This window comes from Calliphora vicina, chromosome 3 (assembly GCF_958450345.1).
Source record: "Calliphora vicina chromosome 3, idCalVici1.1, whole genome shotgun sequence".
Classification (NCBI taxonomy): domain Eukaryota; kingdom Metazoa; phylum Arthropoda; class Insecta; order Diptera; family Calliphoridae; genus Calliphora; species Calliphora vicina.
The window spans coordinates 23,754,452-23,772,760 of record NC_088782.1 but is presented as its reverse complement, the minus strand read 5'-3'; the positions used below and the strand labels follow the sequence as shown (position 1 = coordinate 23,772,760).

At 31.9% G+C, this 18,309-nt stretch overlaps 1 protein-coding gene across 1 annotated transcript in view; it reads right to left on the bottom strand.

The window, feature by feature from the left end:
• Positions 1 to 1,628: 1,628 nt before the first annotated feature.
• Positions 1,629 to 18,309, bottom strand: part of LOC135955352 (uncharacterized) — a 29,888-nt gene continuing 13,207 nt past the window's right edge. The window contains exons 2-4 of the mRNA XM_065505704.1: positions 8,641 to 9,352; positions 2,390 to 2,982; positions 1,629 to 2,329 (exon numbers count right to left, since the gene is read on the bottom strand). Of these exons, the coding sequence (XP_065361776.1) occupies positions 1,629 to 2,329; positions 2,390 to 2,982; positions 8,641 to 9,352 (2,006 nt within the window). The remainder of the gene's footprint in view (positions 2,330 to 2,389; positions 2,983 to 8,640; positions 9,353 to 18,309) is intronic.

Sequence of the window (18,309 nt, the reverse complement as noted above, 5' to 3'; positions counted from 1 at the left end):
CGACTTAACTTTATATGGCAATAATATAGCTAAAATTCCGCCATATCAATTTTGTTAAAATTTTTTTCCAAAAAATAGCTTTTTCGTACACTTTTGTTGAAAAAATATAGGAAGAAAAATTTTGATGTTTTTTCATACCTTTCATCAAGCCTGTCTTGCGTGATCAAGATTGGATAAAGTGATGCGCCCGGATCATACCGATAATGATTTGCCCATTCTTCGTTATTCCAGCACAATAGAGAAGTATACACTCGAACATACATTTTTAACAAAAAATTTTTGTTTTAGAGTCAAAAAATAGTAAAAAACTAAAATTTTTAAGCTACAAAGTGATTTATGACAGCTATTTAGAATGCCTAGATATGTTCGGATTGCATTGATATGTTCACAAGAGTTATTCAGATTTATCGTAGCTACAACTTTGCAAAATATTGTTATTGAAAAATTAGGAGTCCCTGGAAGTTATTCTAAAAAAAGTAAAAAACTAATTTTTTCTTCCAATAGTTTTTCAACAAAAGTGCACGAAAAAGCTATTTTTTGGAAATAAATTTTAACAAAATTTATTTGGCGGACTCTTAGCTATATTATTGCCATATAAAGTTAAGCCGTATCACAAAGTCTGAATTAGCTGTTGACCAAAAACTGATGACACCTTTTTTAGAGACCCCACTAATTTTCAGAAACTTTGGGGGCCATAAAAAAAAAATCGGTCACCAAAATGGACAAACTGAGTATAGGGTTTTACTACCCTTTGGTAGTAGAGTCGAAGCTATACTGTCATGATCTTGTGTTTTTCCAAAAGTCTTCATTTGTTGCATAGTGTTATCGGCCGATTTTCATAGAATTAGGTACAGCGATTTTCGTATATATGGGGACTATTTATAACGAATTTCAACTTAATAGCGATATTTATAAGACATTTATTCTTATTTAAGTGATTTTCGGAAGTGAACTTTATATGGGGACTATGGTCAAATATGGGCCGATCCACAAAAACTTTGGTATTTTGATTTTTTTAAGCACGAAACTAATTTTTTCTGAATTTTGTTTGGATACTCCAATTTTGTAGGCATTTACAGACCATAGAACCATATTTCGGAAAGAAATTTGTATGGGGGCTAGGAGAAATTATGGACCGATTCTTATAATTTTTAACAGAGTTAGTTATTTTCACATAAAAATAACGTGTATAAAATTCTATGGTATTATCTGCAATATATTTGCACAAATAACAAAAACTATTTTAAAATTATCAAGATTTTTTTTTAGGTTGTCTCAGATTTTGGTTCATAACTCTGGTTCCACTGAACCGCTTTTACTGATTTTCAATACCAAACTGCTTAGGAGAACAGTAAACATTCTTTCTGCAAGTATACCAATTTTGTTTGTCTAATTTGGACGTGAGCGTGTTTTACACAGACAGACAGATGGACATGGCTCAATCTACTTAGAATTTCATAAGGATCAATAATCATCTAATTGTTAAAATGACCTTTTTAAAACAAAAGTTATTTTAACATTAGATTAAAAAGCATCAGAGAAATTTTAAAAGTTTACTTACCCCTTTCCGGAAATAAAAACAAAACACACTAAACCAAAATGTTCATTAACAAAATTTTACAATTAATTTATTTTATTGAATACTTTTTACAGCATACATCACAGCGTTTACGTATTTTATAGGGACTCTTGTCCCTCGAACACAACTCCGGCAGAGTATGCGGCTTATTCTCCTTATTACTAGTAGCACTAAAGTACAGATCCGTATACGATTTTCTTATACTAAACGGTGAGCTGCGTGGTGTCGTTAGGAACGATGAGGTATTCTTGACATGAGGTGGGTTAACATCCAGGGTGGATGATTTAAACGCATGTACTGTATCCACATATGAGCTATTATTACTAAATAAAGAAGTGTTGGAAGATTGACGTGTTAGTGTGGACGTTTCATGGCTTTCATAGAGATCGCTTTGCAATGGCATACTACTGCCATTGTGGTCAAAGGCGCTAGTAGGAGCATAATCATGTCTAAAGTGTTGGTGGTGAGAACGTGAGCTTGCACGCTCTATGGCATCCAAAGGTGGCAAGGTTCTCGTATCGCTACGAGAGTGATGTGATCTCATGTTTGCGGGAGATTTAACACTCTCATTGTTAAGATGGTAGGGTGCATAAGGTATTTGTGAGAGTACGGTGTTGGTGGTGGTCTGTAAAGAAGAAGTTATAAGGGGAGTAGAACTTACGGTTGTGACGAGTTCATTGACACGCGAACGTGCTGGATTAAAATCGAATTTGCGTCCCGTTGTAGAGCTAGCATTGCTATTGCGACGTGCTCGGTTGGCATAGCGGCCGCCACCATTGTGTGAGGAAAATTCATGATTTTTCTTGCGACTGTTGCCGGTATTCGGACGATTTGGTAAACGTTGCACTCTACCACCTGCCCGAGCACTAGAACGTTGTGAATTATGGGGACTGCCGCGAAAGTTGGAGGTTGTATCACTGCTATCATCATCCATGCCACCACGTATATGATGACCCAAATGGGAGGGACGCTCTCTCAGGGGTCCAGTGCCACCAAATTTTGAGAAGGTGCCGCCACGTCTTAAGGCATCATGGGGATTGAATTTTCGTACTTGAGCCAACATATCGGCAAATTTCTCCCATTCTGTGGTGCCAGGGCGTTTTTCTTCGGTTTCCGAAGGGTTTCTCACAATAATTTTGTGAACTTTTATTTTCTTTACTTTTACGGGTGGAGGATGATGTTGTTGCAACACGACGGTGGGTGCTGGTGGCACTACTGCTGCTTGAGACAACTTTGTAGTTTCTTTTTCCTTTGTAGCTCTAGGCTGAACTGTTGCTGCAGCTGTGGCTGTGGCTATAGCAGTCGTTGCTAAAGTCAAAGGCAGCAAAGGTGGTGGATGTTGGGAGTGCGAACGCGTTTGTATATGTTTCGGTTGTACTGCTGTTGGAATTTGAGGTGTTTTGCTAATTATGATATTTTGTGAAAAAGCTTATTTGTATTAAAATGCCTTTTTTAAGAATAATTAGTTATTTTTGTTTAGTTCTTTTAAGTAAGAATAATAAAACATTTTGCTCTACAACTTTGTTTAAATTGCATTTTTGTTGGTCTATCAAAAGAAAACAACACTACTTTTGAATCTACTATAATTTTACACTAAAAGTGAAGAAGAACTCTTGTTTAATTCTTTACTACTTATTTAAAAACTTTTGTTGCCCAAGAATAATTTAAATTGTTTGTAGTCAGGCAAAACTCGTTAAATGCAGTAGTTTTGTTTCTCCAAAGAGTTTTAGCCTAAACAAACGGCAACAATAAAGTTTTTTTTACAAAAACAATATATAATAGAAATGAATAAATTTATATTTACAGTTTATAAAGTTATAAAATGTTGTATGTTTTGTTTTTTTTATTTATTAAAAGTTTTCTTTTTTATAATAATAAATTTGTATTTACATGGTAGTTTTTTTATGTATTTATTTATACATATAGATCTAGACGGTTTTTTATTAGATAAACTAAGTACTAGTCTTGTTAAGAGGAGAATAAATATAAAAAATATATTGTAGTTAAATTTATTTTAGTAGATTTATGAATATTGTGTATGAAAATAAAAGTTAAATGGCATTAGTAATATGTATGAATCATAAAATGGAGTTAAGTTTAAAAGATAAAGGTTTTAGTTATTTTTAAATAGTCTTTATTAGAGGATTATATCATCTTTATTACACTGCACAGTGGGCTAAAATCAGAATATTTTGAAAATAAATCTGTCATTTGTCACGATTGGCATGAAATTTTACATAGGAGTAGCAAAGCAGTATTCAAGTTTAAGTTTTGATAACGTGCTCCACAAACCACTCAGAAAGTATAGTCTGTCAAGTTCGACCATATGATACCCTACACCGAGTACATCATCATAAATACTTTTAAAACTTATATGTGCTACCTAAACGGTGCACAGTGTTCGTAATTTTGAAATAGCTTAAATACTCATATTAAAGCTAACACCTGAAAACCTTAGAAGCCAAAAATTCAGGTCTCTATGTAAACATTTTCTCTATAAACAGGGTGATTTAATATGCACCTTTTTATTTTTGACTGAAAAACAGGATTTTGTAATAAATTTTAAAAAATCAATCGCTTATAACTTTTTATTTACAAAAGAGATTTTTATGAAGTAAACGGTTTTCTTTAAAATGGTTTCATAGCTTTAATATCAATGTAGATATGTTTCCACTACTTTTGAAATTATTTGTAATTTAAAATTTTACATAAATTTAAGGTTTGATGTATAGAACCTTAGGGAATTCCTAATATTTCGTAAAAAGCATAGTACCATTTTAAAGTACGTAATCTCTCCTTTATTTGAATACCCAATTTGTTCTGCTCTTTTTTGCGTTTTGAGCTTGATAAATTTTTCTGACTCAAGTATGATGTTTATACTCTATAACACCATAAATATTGTATAGTATAAATGCATTCTTGTAAACAAAGTACAGGTCGCAATTTTGAAGATATTTCGATAAAAATCGGCCCATTGACGAAGCCTAACTAGCTGAAATCAGTCCATTATTTCACCTAGCCGCCATACAAATGTCCTCCCGAAATTGGACTTTATCCGTCATAAATCTTTAATTATTATAGGTATTTACACAAAATTCCTTTGCAATAAGTTTTATGTATACGGAAGTGATGTCACTTAATTTTAATTAGTATAAGACCAGCATCTGAAAATCTTTTTAATGAGCATAAATCTCTTAACAATTTTGGTATGAACATAAAATTCAACAGAAATAACTTCAATATAGACATAAATCACACGACCTAATTTCATGACGATCAGTCCATAATTAGTCATAGCTCCCATATAAGGGCCGCTTCCGAAAATCACTTTACCGAGCATAAATCTCTTAAAAATATTGCTAACTATACAAAAATAAACACAAATAACTTTCGTGTAGATATAAATCAGATGACCTAATTTCATGGTGATCGATCTATAATTAGTCATAGCTCCCATATAAGGTCCTCTTCCGAAATCACTTTAATTATCATATATCTTTTAAAAATGTTGGTATACACAAAAAATTCAACACAAATAACTTTCATATAGACATAAATCACATTTTCACGGCGATCGGTCCATAATTAGTCATAGCTCCTATATAAGGCCCTCTCCCGAAAATCATTCACGAAAATAAAAAGTCAAAAAACAAGTTTTTATTTGGGCGGTTTTTTGTCTTGGGTTGGTTAAAGAAATGCTCTAGGAGATAAAAAATTATCGTAGTAAGGTTCCTTGCCTCTAATGCAATTCATAATTTCAGTTTGAATGAGGCCTTCACACGAATGGAAAGATCGACTAGAAGGAGTTTCCGTTAAACAGGTGTCAAAGTTTTTGTAATCAAGCAAATCAAACGAAACAAAATGGATTATACAGCTGAAGGTAAGTATAATCAGTGTTTAAAAAACTAGACTACAAGTAGCAGTAGCAACGAAAAAACACAAGTAGTCTAGTTAAAAAATTAATAAAAACTCGGAGTCAATAATTATAACTACTACTGCTACCTTCACATTTTGGTAGCAGTAGTTGTAGTAGTACTAATAAAAGAAAAATTTAAAAATAGCAGAGTAATTTATTTTCTATTGCTATCTTAAAAAAGAAAAAGTTTTGATGTAGCAGTCATTAGTTTTTTATTAATTCTGTTACTTTTAAAATTTAGTAGTAATAGAAGTAGCAGTTGAGGTAGTAGAAGAAGTAGCAGTTAAGTAGCAGTTGAAGTAGCAGTTGAGGTAGCAATAAAATAAGTCAAAAATAAAAATCTTCAGCCAAAAAAGTATATTATGTGTTGTTGTTGTGAATGTATATTTGTGTAAGTTGGTCGTGTTGTAAACAAAAGTTCGGCTTTTTTGTTATACACACAGAAAACACGATCTTTCTGTTAGCAACACGAACATCTGAGACGAATAAAAACGAATAATTCTTTCAAACTCTCTCAAAACAAAAACAACACACAGTGTTTAATTATGTCAATTTTGGTGTTATGACTGAAGATTTTCTTTTTTGACTACTTTTATTGCTACCTTAACTGCTGCATCAACTGCTACTTTACTGCTACCTTAAAAATTAAAACTCGATATAGAGTAGTAGCAATGATTTGTATTTTTATGCTACTACTCCATTTACAATTCATGTTTTATTACTACTGCTCTGTTAAGAGTTTTATATTTTGAAGGCAGCAGTAGTTTTAAAAAAACAAAAAACGAAAAAAGACAAATGCTACTGCTACTGCTACCGCTACATACACTTTTTTGAAGCAGTAGTTGTAGCAACAGTTAAAAATTTGTTAGTTATCGTAGCTTTTTAAACACTGAGTATAATACGTAAAATCAAAAACTGAATGTAAATTTCTCAATAGTAAATTGTTAGAAAGTGATATGTAAGGACTATTTTTTATTTTTAAATTGTTAAACAAAATTGATGTGATTGAGTGAAATTTTTTTTCCTGCTCTCTAAGCTATTGGCGGTAATAAGTCAAAGTATTATTTAACAAATAAAATAAAATTCAACTGCACGTATTTGCAAGTTGCCCTACGTTCGGCAAAAAATAAATATTTTTTTTTGATAACTGCCTTGCTAAAATACTTACTAGAGAGTTTACGGCGCATTTTTTTGCTTGTAAGGTGGTACGCTTTAATGTACATGAAAAAACATAAAATACAACAGCACATTTATATATATAAATATACAGTACACTCTCGAAAACATGAACTAAGGTAGAGCTATACAAATACGTATGCATGTATTTGTTGAATGGACTCTAACATCGCCATATTGCATTTCACCATTGTAAATTTGTTAATTTGTAATAAATTTTCAATTATATACCCTAAAATATCAAAACAAAAACTTTTAATCAATTAGCAAATTCATTTAACTTTTTTCGTATGAATTTCCTAATTCTGATAACGGATTCGTAATGAGCGAAAAACCCCCATATACAAATTTGTGGATCATTTTGTACATTTTTCGACTTTTGGCCGGACAAAGGTGCCTCTGGCCGCACTGTGCGGTATTAAGAATCATTCCTATGAAATTCATATGTTCTAGAAAGTTGTTTACTGCGACCATAGGTATATTTTTGTACATGATTGTTTCTTTGAATTTTGAACGGCTTGCTACCTATGGACTTGAACAGTGGAAAAAAAGGTAAAAAAAAATCGAATTTTTTAAAGTTTTTTGCGATTTTGATCTTGATCACATAAAAAAGTGCATGACTTTGGGCAAAACTGGGAGACACGGGTATTTTTTTTTTTTTTGTATTTTATCACGTACTGCTGTCCGTATATGGTTATATTTTTTCGTGTTGCAATGTGTACTCAACATATTGATAAAACATAAGTAAAAAATCTAGGTAGTTGTATCTCAGCTTTTTGTTGCCCGATTTTCATGAATTTAAATAGCTGCCGAACCAGAATTATAGCAGATATATTGATGTATGAGTCATGTATGTAAGTTTTTTGGGGCATCGGAATGTTGATTTCGACATACAGACGGGCATAGCTTTTTCGAATCCGCTATCTATAACGATCCAGAATATATATACTTTATGGGGCGCAAATGATAAAGTGAAGGGTATAAACATGAGCTTTGAACCTATATAATAAATCGAATTTGAAATTCGGGAGAACTTTAAATTTAGTTTGAATGATTGATTGAAATTTTTCGTTTCGTCCCAATAATATACCTCAGTACTAACAAAAAATATAAAGTATATCCATATTCTTTGGTACTACTCTTATAATTAAGTAAATAGTATGACATTAAAAAGAAGAAATTAAGTAAAATAAATTTCTCTCAAGTTCAATAAACCATAAATTGTTAACAATCAATTGAAAACCACTTGATATATACACAAAATGATTGACAGACAGAGTTGAATGATTGATTGATCGATTTTCGTTTTAACAATATATTTTGTACATATTTCAAATGCCAAGTAACTTCTGGTTATAATTAAAGCATATTTAGTTTTGTATTTACAAAAGTTTCTTGTTAGTAAAATATACAATATAACTAGTAGCAATAAGTATTAATTAGAAAATATGTATGTAGTATTATATGTATGTATATTGCATATTATTTAACTACGGTGTGTTTTTAGATTTTAGTAATAAATATTAGAAAAAATTGTTCTAAACAAATTACAACTAACTACAGCTACTACTTACTTACTTAGAAATATAGCTAAAAACCAACTACTTTGTTTACAATAAAATAGATAATAGTGCAATGACCATAAATTTAGGTATTTTCTAGATAAAATATCGTTTAGGGATTTTGTTTGTTTTGTAAACAAACTAACTATTGCATGTCTTGACATGTTTATGTTTGATTTGCATTATTTTTTTTCTAAATACAAATGTATGATTTTCCTTTAAAGCAGAAAATCTATATTTTAGAATTTCGTTTTAAAAAAAAAGGAAAGGAAAAATTAGGTAAAAAAGGAATAGAGCTAAAGTACACACATCACATCACATTTAATTAAGGATACAAAAAACGTACACACACAATGGATAAAAAAAAGTAGACACATTAATGATTTTACAAGGACCTGCCTACTCACTGCATATTATTGGACTTAATATCATTGTTAGTTGCCACTATTGCTGCTGCTGCTGCTGTTGTCGTTGGCTCATTGTCCTTTGTGGTGTGGCTGTTGTCAGCAATTAACGACGACATGTTGTTGCTATCAAGCGTTTTAATGTTTTCATGCATGGCTGACATTAGTGGCTCATTACTCTTTGCAAGGTCATTGACCACCATTACCGCTGTTGCCTCTTGTGGCTGCTGCTTTAGAACTTCTGCTGTTAGATTTTCCAATTCTGATAGTGTGGGCTTTGGTGTGGGTGGATTATCCTCGTCATCATCCTGCGGATCATCATGGCTTTTAGCTAATGCCTGTTCGATTTCCGGTTCCGGTGTAGAAGTTCTCAAACTATCCGTTTCAGTATCAGTACGTGTTAGCTCTTTCGTTGCTGCACTCTCCGCCAAACTACTACTGATGCCTGCATCATCATTTCCCTTGCTCTGTTTTAAACATTCATCTAATTCAGTTTTCAATTCATCCGTTTCCGGATGTTCTTCGTTTTTGTTGCTGCTGTCCTCGTTCTCGTTGTGTTTTAAATGCAATTTTTCCATTAGTTTATTTGAGGCATCCTCCAACATTTCGGATTTTTCTTTGACCACATTCTCTACTTCATGTTTAACACTTTCGACCGTTGTAGCCACCGAATCTTTTGCGGTCTCCAGAGTTTTGCCAACGGAATCTTTTGCGCCTGCAAATAAAGTTTATGAAAAAAAAACCAACGCAAATCAATAAATATTTTAGCAATATGAAAAAATACTGTGTGGGTATGTGAATGCAAGTTGTAGCATTTGGAAAATAAATTTTGTTGAACTCAATTCCAAAGAAGAATAAATGAAATCATAATATTGAATTTAATACAAGTTAAAGATTTAAGTTTACAAAATAGTATCAGTTTTTAATGTGAGAAAACAAAAAATATTCGACAAGACATCGGACCTTACCCATTCCAAATTTGTTAAAACTTTGAATTTGAATTAAATGCGCTTTATTGAGATTCAGGGTAACATTTTTATATAAAAAAAATGTTCCTAAAAATCTTTATCTTTTGAATCAAAAAATTGTCTTAAACAAAGAATACGAGTATTTAAAAAAAAGCCATCTTCCATCACGGGACCCAGTTACCCTTTAGTTGGTCAAGTCGGGTCTCACATTAAAAAAAAATGCGACAAATCCATTTATGATCCGATTGAGTTAAAATTTAAAATATAAATCATAGAGAATATACATAGAGCGGACACTCTCCTGTCAAAGACCTAACTCAGTTGTCAGAAACCTAAGTTATGAGAATGTATTAGTAAAAATAACTATGTGAAAACAAAAACAACACTCGTATGTGTGATTATTTTGCGAAATTTTTTTGTTTGAGTTTTTTTCTAGTTTCCGCTCTATGATATAAATATGAAGGTTTTGCTTGAAATACATATATGAAAAAAATGTAAAACTTTTGAAAGGCAGCAAGGTTTGTGGAGCTTCCAAAGAGTAAGTACAAGGTGGCGCAAAAGTAATCCTCCTATCAGAAAATGCTATAAATTTTGCGATTGGCCCCTAATGTCAGTTCTGTTTTGACATTTGTGTAGTAAACACATGCGAAATACACGTTAATAAACAATGTTACGCTACACTGCTCCAGAACGCGGAATATTGCTGACTATTTATTTGACCAATAATCGGTCGGTGACTTCATCAAAAATAATCATGAGTGATGAGGCCCATTTCCATCTTAGCGGGTACGTAAATAAGCAAAATTTACGCTTCTGGGGCACTGAAAATCCGCGTGTAACCCACGAAGAGCCATTACACCCGCTCAAAGTCACTGTATGGTGTGCTGTTTTTACTGGAGGAGTCATCGGACCTTTTTTCTTCGACGACGTCGCGAGCCAAACGGTTACTGTGAATGGTGAGCGCTACAGAGCAATGATCAACGAGTTCTTTTTGCCGCAACTTGATGAATTGGGGTTGGAAAACATGTGGTTCCAACAGGACGGCACACACTGCACGTGCCACAACCGATATGCTGAAGGATGCATTTCCCGGGAGATTTGCACTGGCCAGCAAGATCGCCTGATTTGACCGCTCCAGACTTCTTTTTGTGGGGCTTTTTGAAGTCGCGGGTTTGTGTCAACAAGCCTCAGACTCTTGCAGCTCTTAAAGACAATATCCGTCAAGAATGTGAGGACCTATCGCCGGAAGTTTTGGCCAAAGTGATGGAAAATGACATAAAAAGGGCTCAAATGACAATCAACTGTGGCGGCGGCCATTTACATGACATCATATTCTCGACTTGATGTAAAAAAAATTAAAGGACCAAATAAAAACAAGTAAGAGAGCTATATTCGGCTGTGCCGAATTTTATATACCCTTCACCAAAATATACTTTAAAATAAAAATTTTAAATATTTTTAGGTAAACAAAATTTAATTTTTTTTCCAGTTGTTTTTCGAAATTTTTAATTTTTTTTGTTAATTTAAAAAAATTTTTTTTTTTGTTTTTAATTTTTTTTTTAATATTTGGTGAAAAAAAATTCGGGTTAAAAAATTTTTTCCGATTTTGACCCATTGTAGGTCCAACTTACTATGGTCTTATATACGTCGTTGCACAGGTCTTTGAAATATCTATCATTAGATATCCATATTGTCTATATTAATGATTTAGTAATCCAGATATGGGTCAAAAATAGGTCAAAAATCTATCATTAGATATCCATATTGTCTATATTAATGATATGGGTCAAAAATAGGTCAAAAATCGAGGTTGTCCTGGTTTTTTGTGGACCGATTTTCTCGATTTTAAATATTGATGTATCATTCGTGTATGTAAGTTATTTGGGGGCTTCAGAAAGTTGATTTCAACACACAGACGGACATGGCTATATCGACTCCGCTATCTATAACGATTCAGAATATATATACTTTGTGGAGTCGCAAATAAAAAATGTAGAAATTACAAACGGAATGACAAACTTATATATACCCTTGCCACTCATGGTGAAGGGTATAATAATCCACAAGAAGAATCAAAGTTTTTAATTTTTTTTTTAATTACAGCCAAAAAACATCGGAAGTTTCCTTTTCGCCACCTTGTAGTTTTAAGAAAAACTGTATTTTATTTTTATAAAATTGTTAAGCAAAAATTTACTTATATTTTCACGCAAGTCAGTGGTTTATATATGGGGCATTTCATGTCAAGTGAACCTACTTTTGAAATCGATGTCTTCCGATCGGGATGAAATTTGCACCAAGGTTAGTTCTATTGGATAGTAACTCAGACACAATTTTTCAACAAGATCGGTCGAAAACTCTCGACTCTTGACATTTTGGTCAAACAGGTGTTTTTTCTTATCCATGTAACTAATTACCTATTGTTCTTAGCAAAATGTGTCCCAAATAGTTTAGATAGCTCTTTCTTCAATCTTTCGAAAAAAATATTTTAAAAAAAAATAAAAAAAATTTAATATTTTTTCCGAAATCAAAAACTTTTTTGACTTTTTTTTAAAATGGGCCCTTTTTTTCTTTCTTCTTAAAATAAAGCTTAGATATTTTCCTTGAACACCTATTTGGTCGCTTAGTGGGATGCGAGTGGGATATCTATCAAAATAAATATTTTGTAACTCAAAACATAAAATGTTTGACTTTTTTTGCAAAATCAAAAACTTTGTTGACTATTTTTTTCAAAATGGACCCTTTTTTAATTTTTTTTTTAGCTCAAACAAAAGCTTAGATATTATCCTTGAATACCCTATTTCAAAAGTTGGTTCACTTGACATGAAATGTATAATTTCCCGATAATATAATTTACCTTTAACATATTTGAAAAACATAGGATTTCTCCATAAATACACAAAAAAAAATTATGGGGATATCATAAACCGTTAAGAAGGTATCTATAAGCCTCTAAAAATTATTTTATTTTTGATTTTCCATGGAAAAAAATAATGTAGCCCCACTTTCCCCCAATCTGTTGTTTTAATAAAATGAAAGGTGGAAGTGTCTTGTTTCGACTAAAAAATAATTAATTCTCGGAAGTTTTCGGAACAGGTTAAAAAATTTTAATTTTTTGTCGAATAGAAGACGAAATATCTAAAAAAATCTTATTTATTGTATGGGTTTCGTGGGCGGTGGGCGTGACCGATTTTATTGAAATTCGGCATGCGTTCTTTTTTTGTGCCAAATTTCTAGACTTATGCATGTATAGAAAAAATTTTATGCGAAAAAATCGATTTGGATTGTATGGGCAGTGGGCGTGGAAGATTTTGATAAAATTTCATTTTCTCGGTGCCAAATTTCAATGCTGTAAAAAATGTATGAAGCTATCCCTCTGTGCTCCGTATGCCCGCCATATCTAAATACCAAAAAAATATCGAGTAAGATTAAAAATTATTTTGAATGTCTTTATATATCGAGCCCTTAGCGCCAAATTATCGTTTTTTATTATTTTGGTTTTTTTTATTATTTTGAAATTTATACATTGAATTAAAAATGTTATGAGCGATATAATATAATTTCGTTCAAACTATTTGTCTATTTTTCAAAAATATTGATAACTTTTGACAATTAAAAATTCATGGAATACTTTATAGAAAAATATGACAAAAAATGTTTTTTATTGAATTTTTGCATAGATAAACATTTTTTGAATTGAAATTAAACTTTTATTTATAAATAGTTATGTAGCTTTTTCTATTTAAAATGGAAAAATAAAAACAAATTTTGAAATTTATTATCAGCAATCCCGCAATTCCCAAAAAAGTGTTGAAAAATTCCAAAAATGGTATTTTTTAGATTTTTGGCTATAATATCCATACCAGGGTCGGGGTTCTCGGGATCCTTTACAAAATAATTAGAAACATATGGAACCACCTATAATCGGTTACTATATTTTGATATCGAATATGCGATTTGAGAATTTTTGCCCTAAAATTTTATTTTACATAAAAACTAGGTGTTTTTTGAAATGACCTGGTCCCCTTCGTAACAACAATTTTGAAATTGGTTTTCCTTTAAAATATTTAGTGAAAACTAAGCTTTCAGAAAGTAGAAATTTCTTATACATCCTCTTAAAAATTTTTTGCGATAACTTAAAAAGAAAAAAAGTTCCTTTTTCCCAAAAAAAATAGCGAAAAATCGCTTTTTAAATTTTTTTTTATATAACTTTGGACTTAGTCATTATTTATAAACAGTTCTTTTTCCATTTGACACATGCATGTGTTGTTAGTCCAATAAAGGAAAACTGGAGAAAATCGGGAAATATTTGGATACGCTGTTATCAAAAAACTGCAGTAGGATGGGTAAAAATGTTGAAAATTTAATTTTCAAATGCGAATATCTCCTAAGCTATAATAGATAATTGATAGCTACGACAAGGTTTTTTGTAGTGCTCGATGAAAAGATTCTACATGTATAATGTTTTTGAAATCAGAACTCAAACCAAGAAATAATATCGTTTTAAAAATGTAACATGTCCTACTTTGAGGGCCTTTGTTCGCGCCCCTGGTGATCCCATGAGGTCTACGTTCAAAACTTAAACTCGACAACACTTCTTCTTTGAGCATGTGAAATTTCATTCAAACCAATCTAACCATTTAGAAGTTACAGATTTATTTCCCTCTTTTCGCTTACGAAAAAATTTGTTTACTGTAAAATCTTAGCCCCTATATTTTTGATGTTATTAACAATTTTGATATTCTGAGAACGCTAAAACATCAGTCGGTCCATATAATTTTAATTTCTGCAATAAAACAAAAATTTTAAAAATGTCACTTACGATAATTTGGCGCTAAGGGCTCGATATATTTACTTATATTTTCTAACCAAATGTTTAACTTGTAATTAAAAGCAATTTTTCTCTGTTTTTCGTTAAAAAAGTTATTAATCGTTAACTTTTAATTTAGACTTAAATACGAAATTTTTAAAATAAATCAGCCTAACCAAAAGAGACATTTTAAAGATAGTTTATGTTAAAGTCGTATTTTAAAACTCAATTTTTGTTTTTTTACTATCATAAGATTGTTTTTTTACTATCATAAGAATTTACGAAAGCTTTTCAAACATTTTCCAACACATACCTTCAAATAATTTAAAATATTTTTCAATGAATGTAAAAAAAATTGTGGTTAGGCTGAATATTTTCATGTTTTTTTCTTATTGTGTGATATTTTCGATATAATTCGAAATTTTTAGCATGTTTTTCCCAACATATGAACGAATCAAGCCAATAGAGAGCGTTGTGCATCGATCGAAAAAATAAGTAGTCAGGCGGGACAAGGTCTGGACTATAAGGTGAGGCAAAACACCCCAACCGCTTCTTTCTAAATAGTTTTTAAGAGGTATTGCAACATGTGCCGAGCGTAATAATGGAATATTACGATTTCATGTCTGGCCGCATATTCTGGTCGTTTTTTTGGCCAATGCTCGCTTCAAACGAATCAGTTGAGTTCGGTACAGGTTCTTCGTGCAGAGCATTACCTTAGCTCCATTGATATTTGGCTTTGATGTCGTTTCAGCTTGTTGATCGGACTTCACATACGATCTTCGGATTATCGTAATGGATTAATTTTTCAATTATAGTGGATTATGTGAATTAACTCCTTTCTAGCCAAATTTCTCTTGCTCTATTCAAATATTTTTCGGTGTTTAAGCTTGCAAAACCATTAAATGCATGCAATTTGAAACAATGCAATAATTGTTTATTGTTTGTTAAAGTTCATGTGCATAAAATATGAATATTTTTTTAAATATATTTTCATATTATTTCATATAATAAATATAATAAAGGTTGACTGAATTACACGTATTCATATACCTACATTCATACATACACTCGTACTATGTATAAATTGTACATAGTTTCTTTTTTTGTTTCATATGAAAATTAACATGAATCAATGTCAAATATGTCCAACCCTTAGGGACTGTCGTAGACGAACTTAGCCCCAACATTGTAGAGATCTTACATGCAAAGATATTTATACACGAAAGTCTTAGCATAGAAAGGAATTCAAGTTTAACAACAAAAAGAAAAGGGTCCTGTCTTTGTTTGGAAAACAAATAGAAAGTCATTGTGTTTTAGTGTAAAAAGGATATTTTGTGTAAGAGGATTGTAAGAAAAGACAACATTTTTAAGGCGGAGATTTTAATTAAAATATTTTGTTATAGTAAATGTTAAACCAAATATTTAATAGTGTGAAAATATAAGAAAGAACTATTAAGAGTATTATATTCCGCTATGTCGAATTTTATATATCCACCACAAAGATAATACGGGCACCAATTTTTATGGATTTTGTATAAATAAAACATTTATCTGGTTCAACCGCAAAACTTCCCAGCCTCTTCGTTCTAAATAATTATACCCTACACCACCATAGTGGAGAGGGTATAATGCGTTTGTGCAGATGTTTGTAACGCCCAAAAATATTAGTCTAACACCCACCTTAAAGTATACCGATCGACTTCCGAATCACTTTCTGACTCGATTAAACAATGTCCGTCCGTCCGTCTGGTTGGCTGGCTGTCCATGTAAACCTTGTGCCGATAAAGTCCAATTTCGGAAGGACATTTGTATGGGGGCTAGGTGAAATAATGGACCGATTTCAGCCATTTTCAATAGGATTGGTTCTTGGGCCGAAAAAATAATATGTACCAAATTGGATCGAAATATCTTCAAAATTGCGACCTGTATTCTGCGGTCGCAATTTTGAAGATATTTCGATCCAATTTGGTACATATTATTTTTTCGGCCCAAGAACCAATCCTATTGAAAATGGCTGAAATCGGTCCATTATTTCACCTAGCCCCCATACAAATGTCCTTCCGAAATTGGACTTTATCGGCCATAAATGTTTAATTTATAAATTTATCTCCACAAATTGCTCTCCAAATAAATTTTATATACACGAAATTCATGTCACCAAATTTTGTTACGATCGGTCCATAATTAGTCATAGCTCCCATATAGACCCGCTTCCGAAAATCACTTTAACGTGCATAAATCGCTTAAAAATATATATATACTCACAAAATTCAACATAGTAAACTTTCATATAGACATAAATCACACGACCTAATTTCATGATGATCGGTCCATAATTGGTCATAGCCCCCATATAAGGCAACCTTACGAAAATCACTCAAAAATATAAATTATTGAAACTTTGAAAGAAAAATGTTTTTGCTCTTTTACTTAGCGTAGGGTATTATATGGTCGGGCTTGACCGACCATACTTTGTTACTTGTTTTTAACAGGTGTTGCATAATGAGAGTTGTCATGAAAGAATATTACGGTGTCATGTCTGGCCGCATATTCTGGGAGTTTTTCGGCAAATGTTCGCTTCAAACGAATCAGTTGCGTTCGGTACAGATTCCTTATGTTGATCTGGTCTGATTTCAGCAGCTCATAATAGGTAGAACCCTTTTGCTCTCACCAAATACAGAGCAATACTTAGCGCCATGGATATTTTGCTTTGGTGTCGATTCGACTGGTTGACCGGGCTTCACTTACGACCTCTTACGCTTCGGGTTATCGTAATGGATCCATTTTTCATCGCAAGTAATGATTCGGTGCAAAAATTATTTTCTTTTGTAGCGTTTAAGCAACATTTCGAACACGCAAAATCGTCTTTCAAGGTATCTCGGCTTCAATTCGTATAATACCCAATTTCCCTGATTTTGGATGAATCCTTTTGCTTGCAAACGTTTTGAAATTGCTAATTGAGTAGCTCCCAATAATTTTGCAAGATCTTGTTGAGCTTGATATTTGTCTTCTGAACCACACAAACCATTAGCTCGCAAAATTTAAACCGATGAAACACATTCATCATAAGCTACGGAGAGCAATCAAGGTCTTCAGCAGCACTTTTTTTCAAATTAAAGCAGTAAAGCAAAATATCCTTCATATGAAGCAAAAAAAAAAAATGTTGTTTGCCACTATAATGATCAATAACTATGTGAGAATAAATGACAGATAAGTTATTAAAAACAAAAACCGAGTTCAAAATATACACCATCTGTTGAAAATGTCGCGTTTTTAAGTCATACACCCAATAAAGATTGAGATTACATAGAGGGGAAGATAGGGGAATTATAAAAATGTCAATAAAATTGCACAAAATAGGTTTTTTTTTTAAATTTATATCACAAATGTTTGCTGAAACCTTTTTCATGGAAATGTAAGAGATCTAACTTTGTAAGTTAAAAACTGTGAGTACATTTTTATTAAAATACTAGTGACAGCCCCGGCTTCGCTCGGTAGCATTTACTAATGTTAGTTCTTCAAGTTTCTCCAACCCACATACACCTGCCTGTTCTTATTTATTTGCAAATAAAATATATAAATTTGTACTGCATACTTTAGGGAGCTTTTATATTACAGTTGACTGGACTCAAAAAAATAAAAAATTCCGAGTGTTACCTGGAATTTTTGAATTTTTTTTCTTTACCAACCATCTCCTGAAAATTTCGAATCGAATAAAGAAATCAGCCAAATCGCTTCAGCCGTTCTCATGTGATTTAATTTTTATATACATATCGAGCCCTTAGCGCAAAATTATAGTAAGCGACAAAACATAAATTTTACAGGAGCAGGTTTTTTCGATTATTTTGAAATTTATACATAAAATGTTATGATGCGATATATTATAATTTCGTTCAA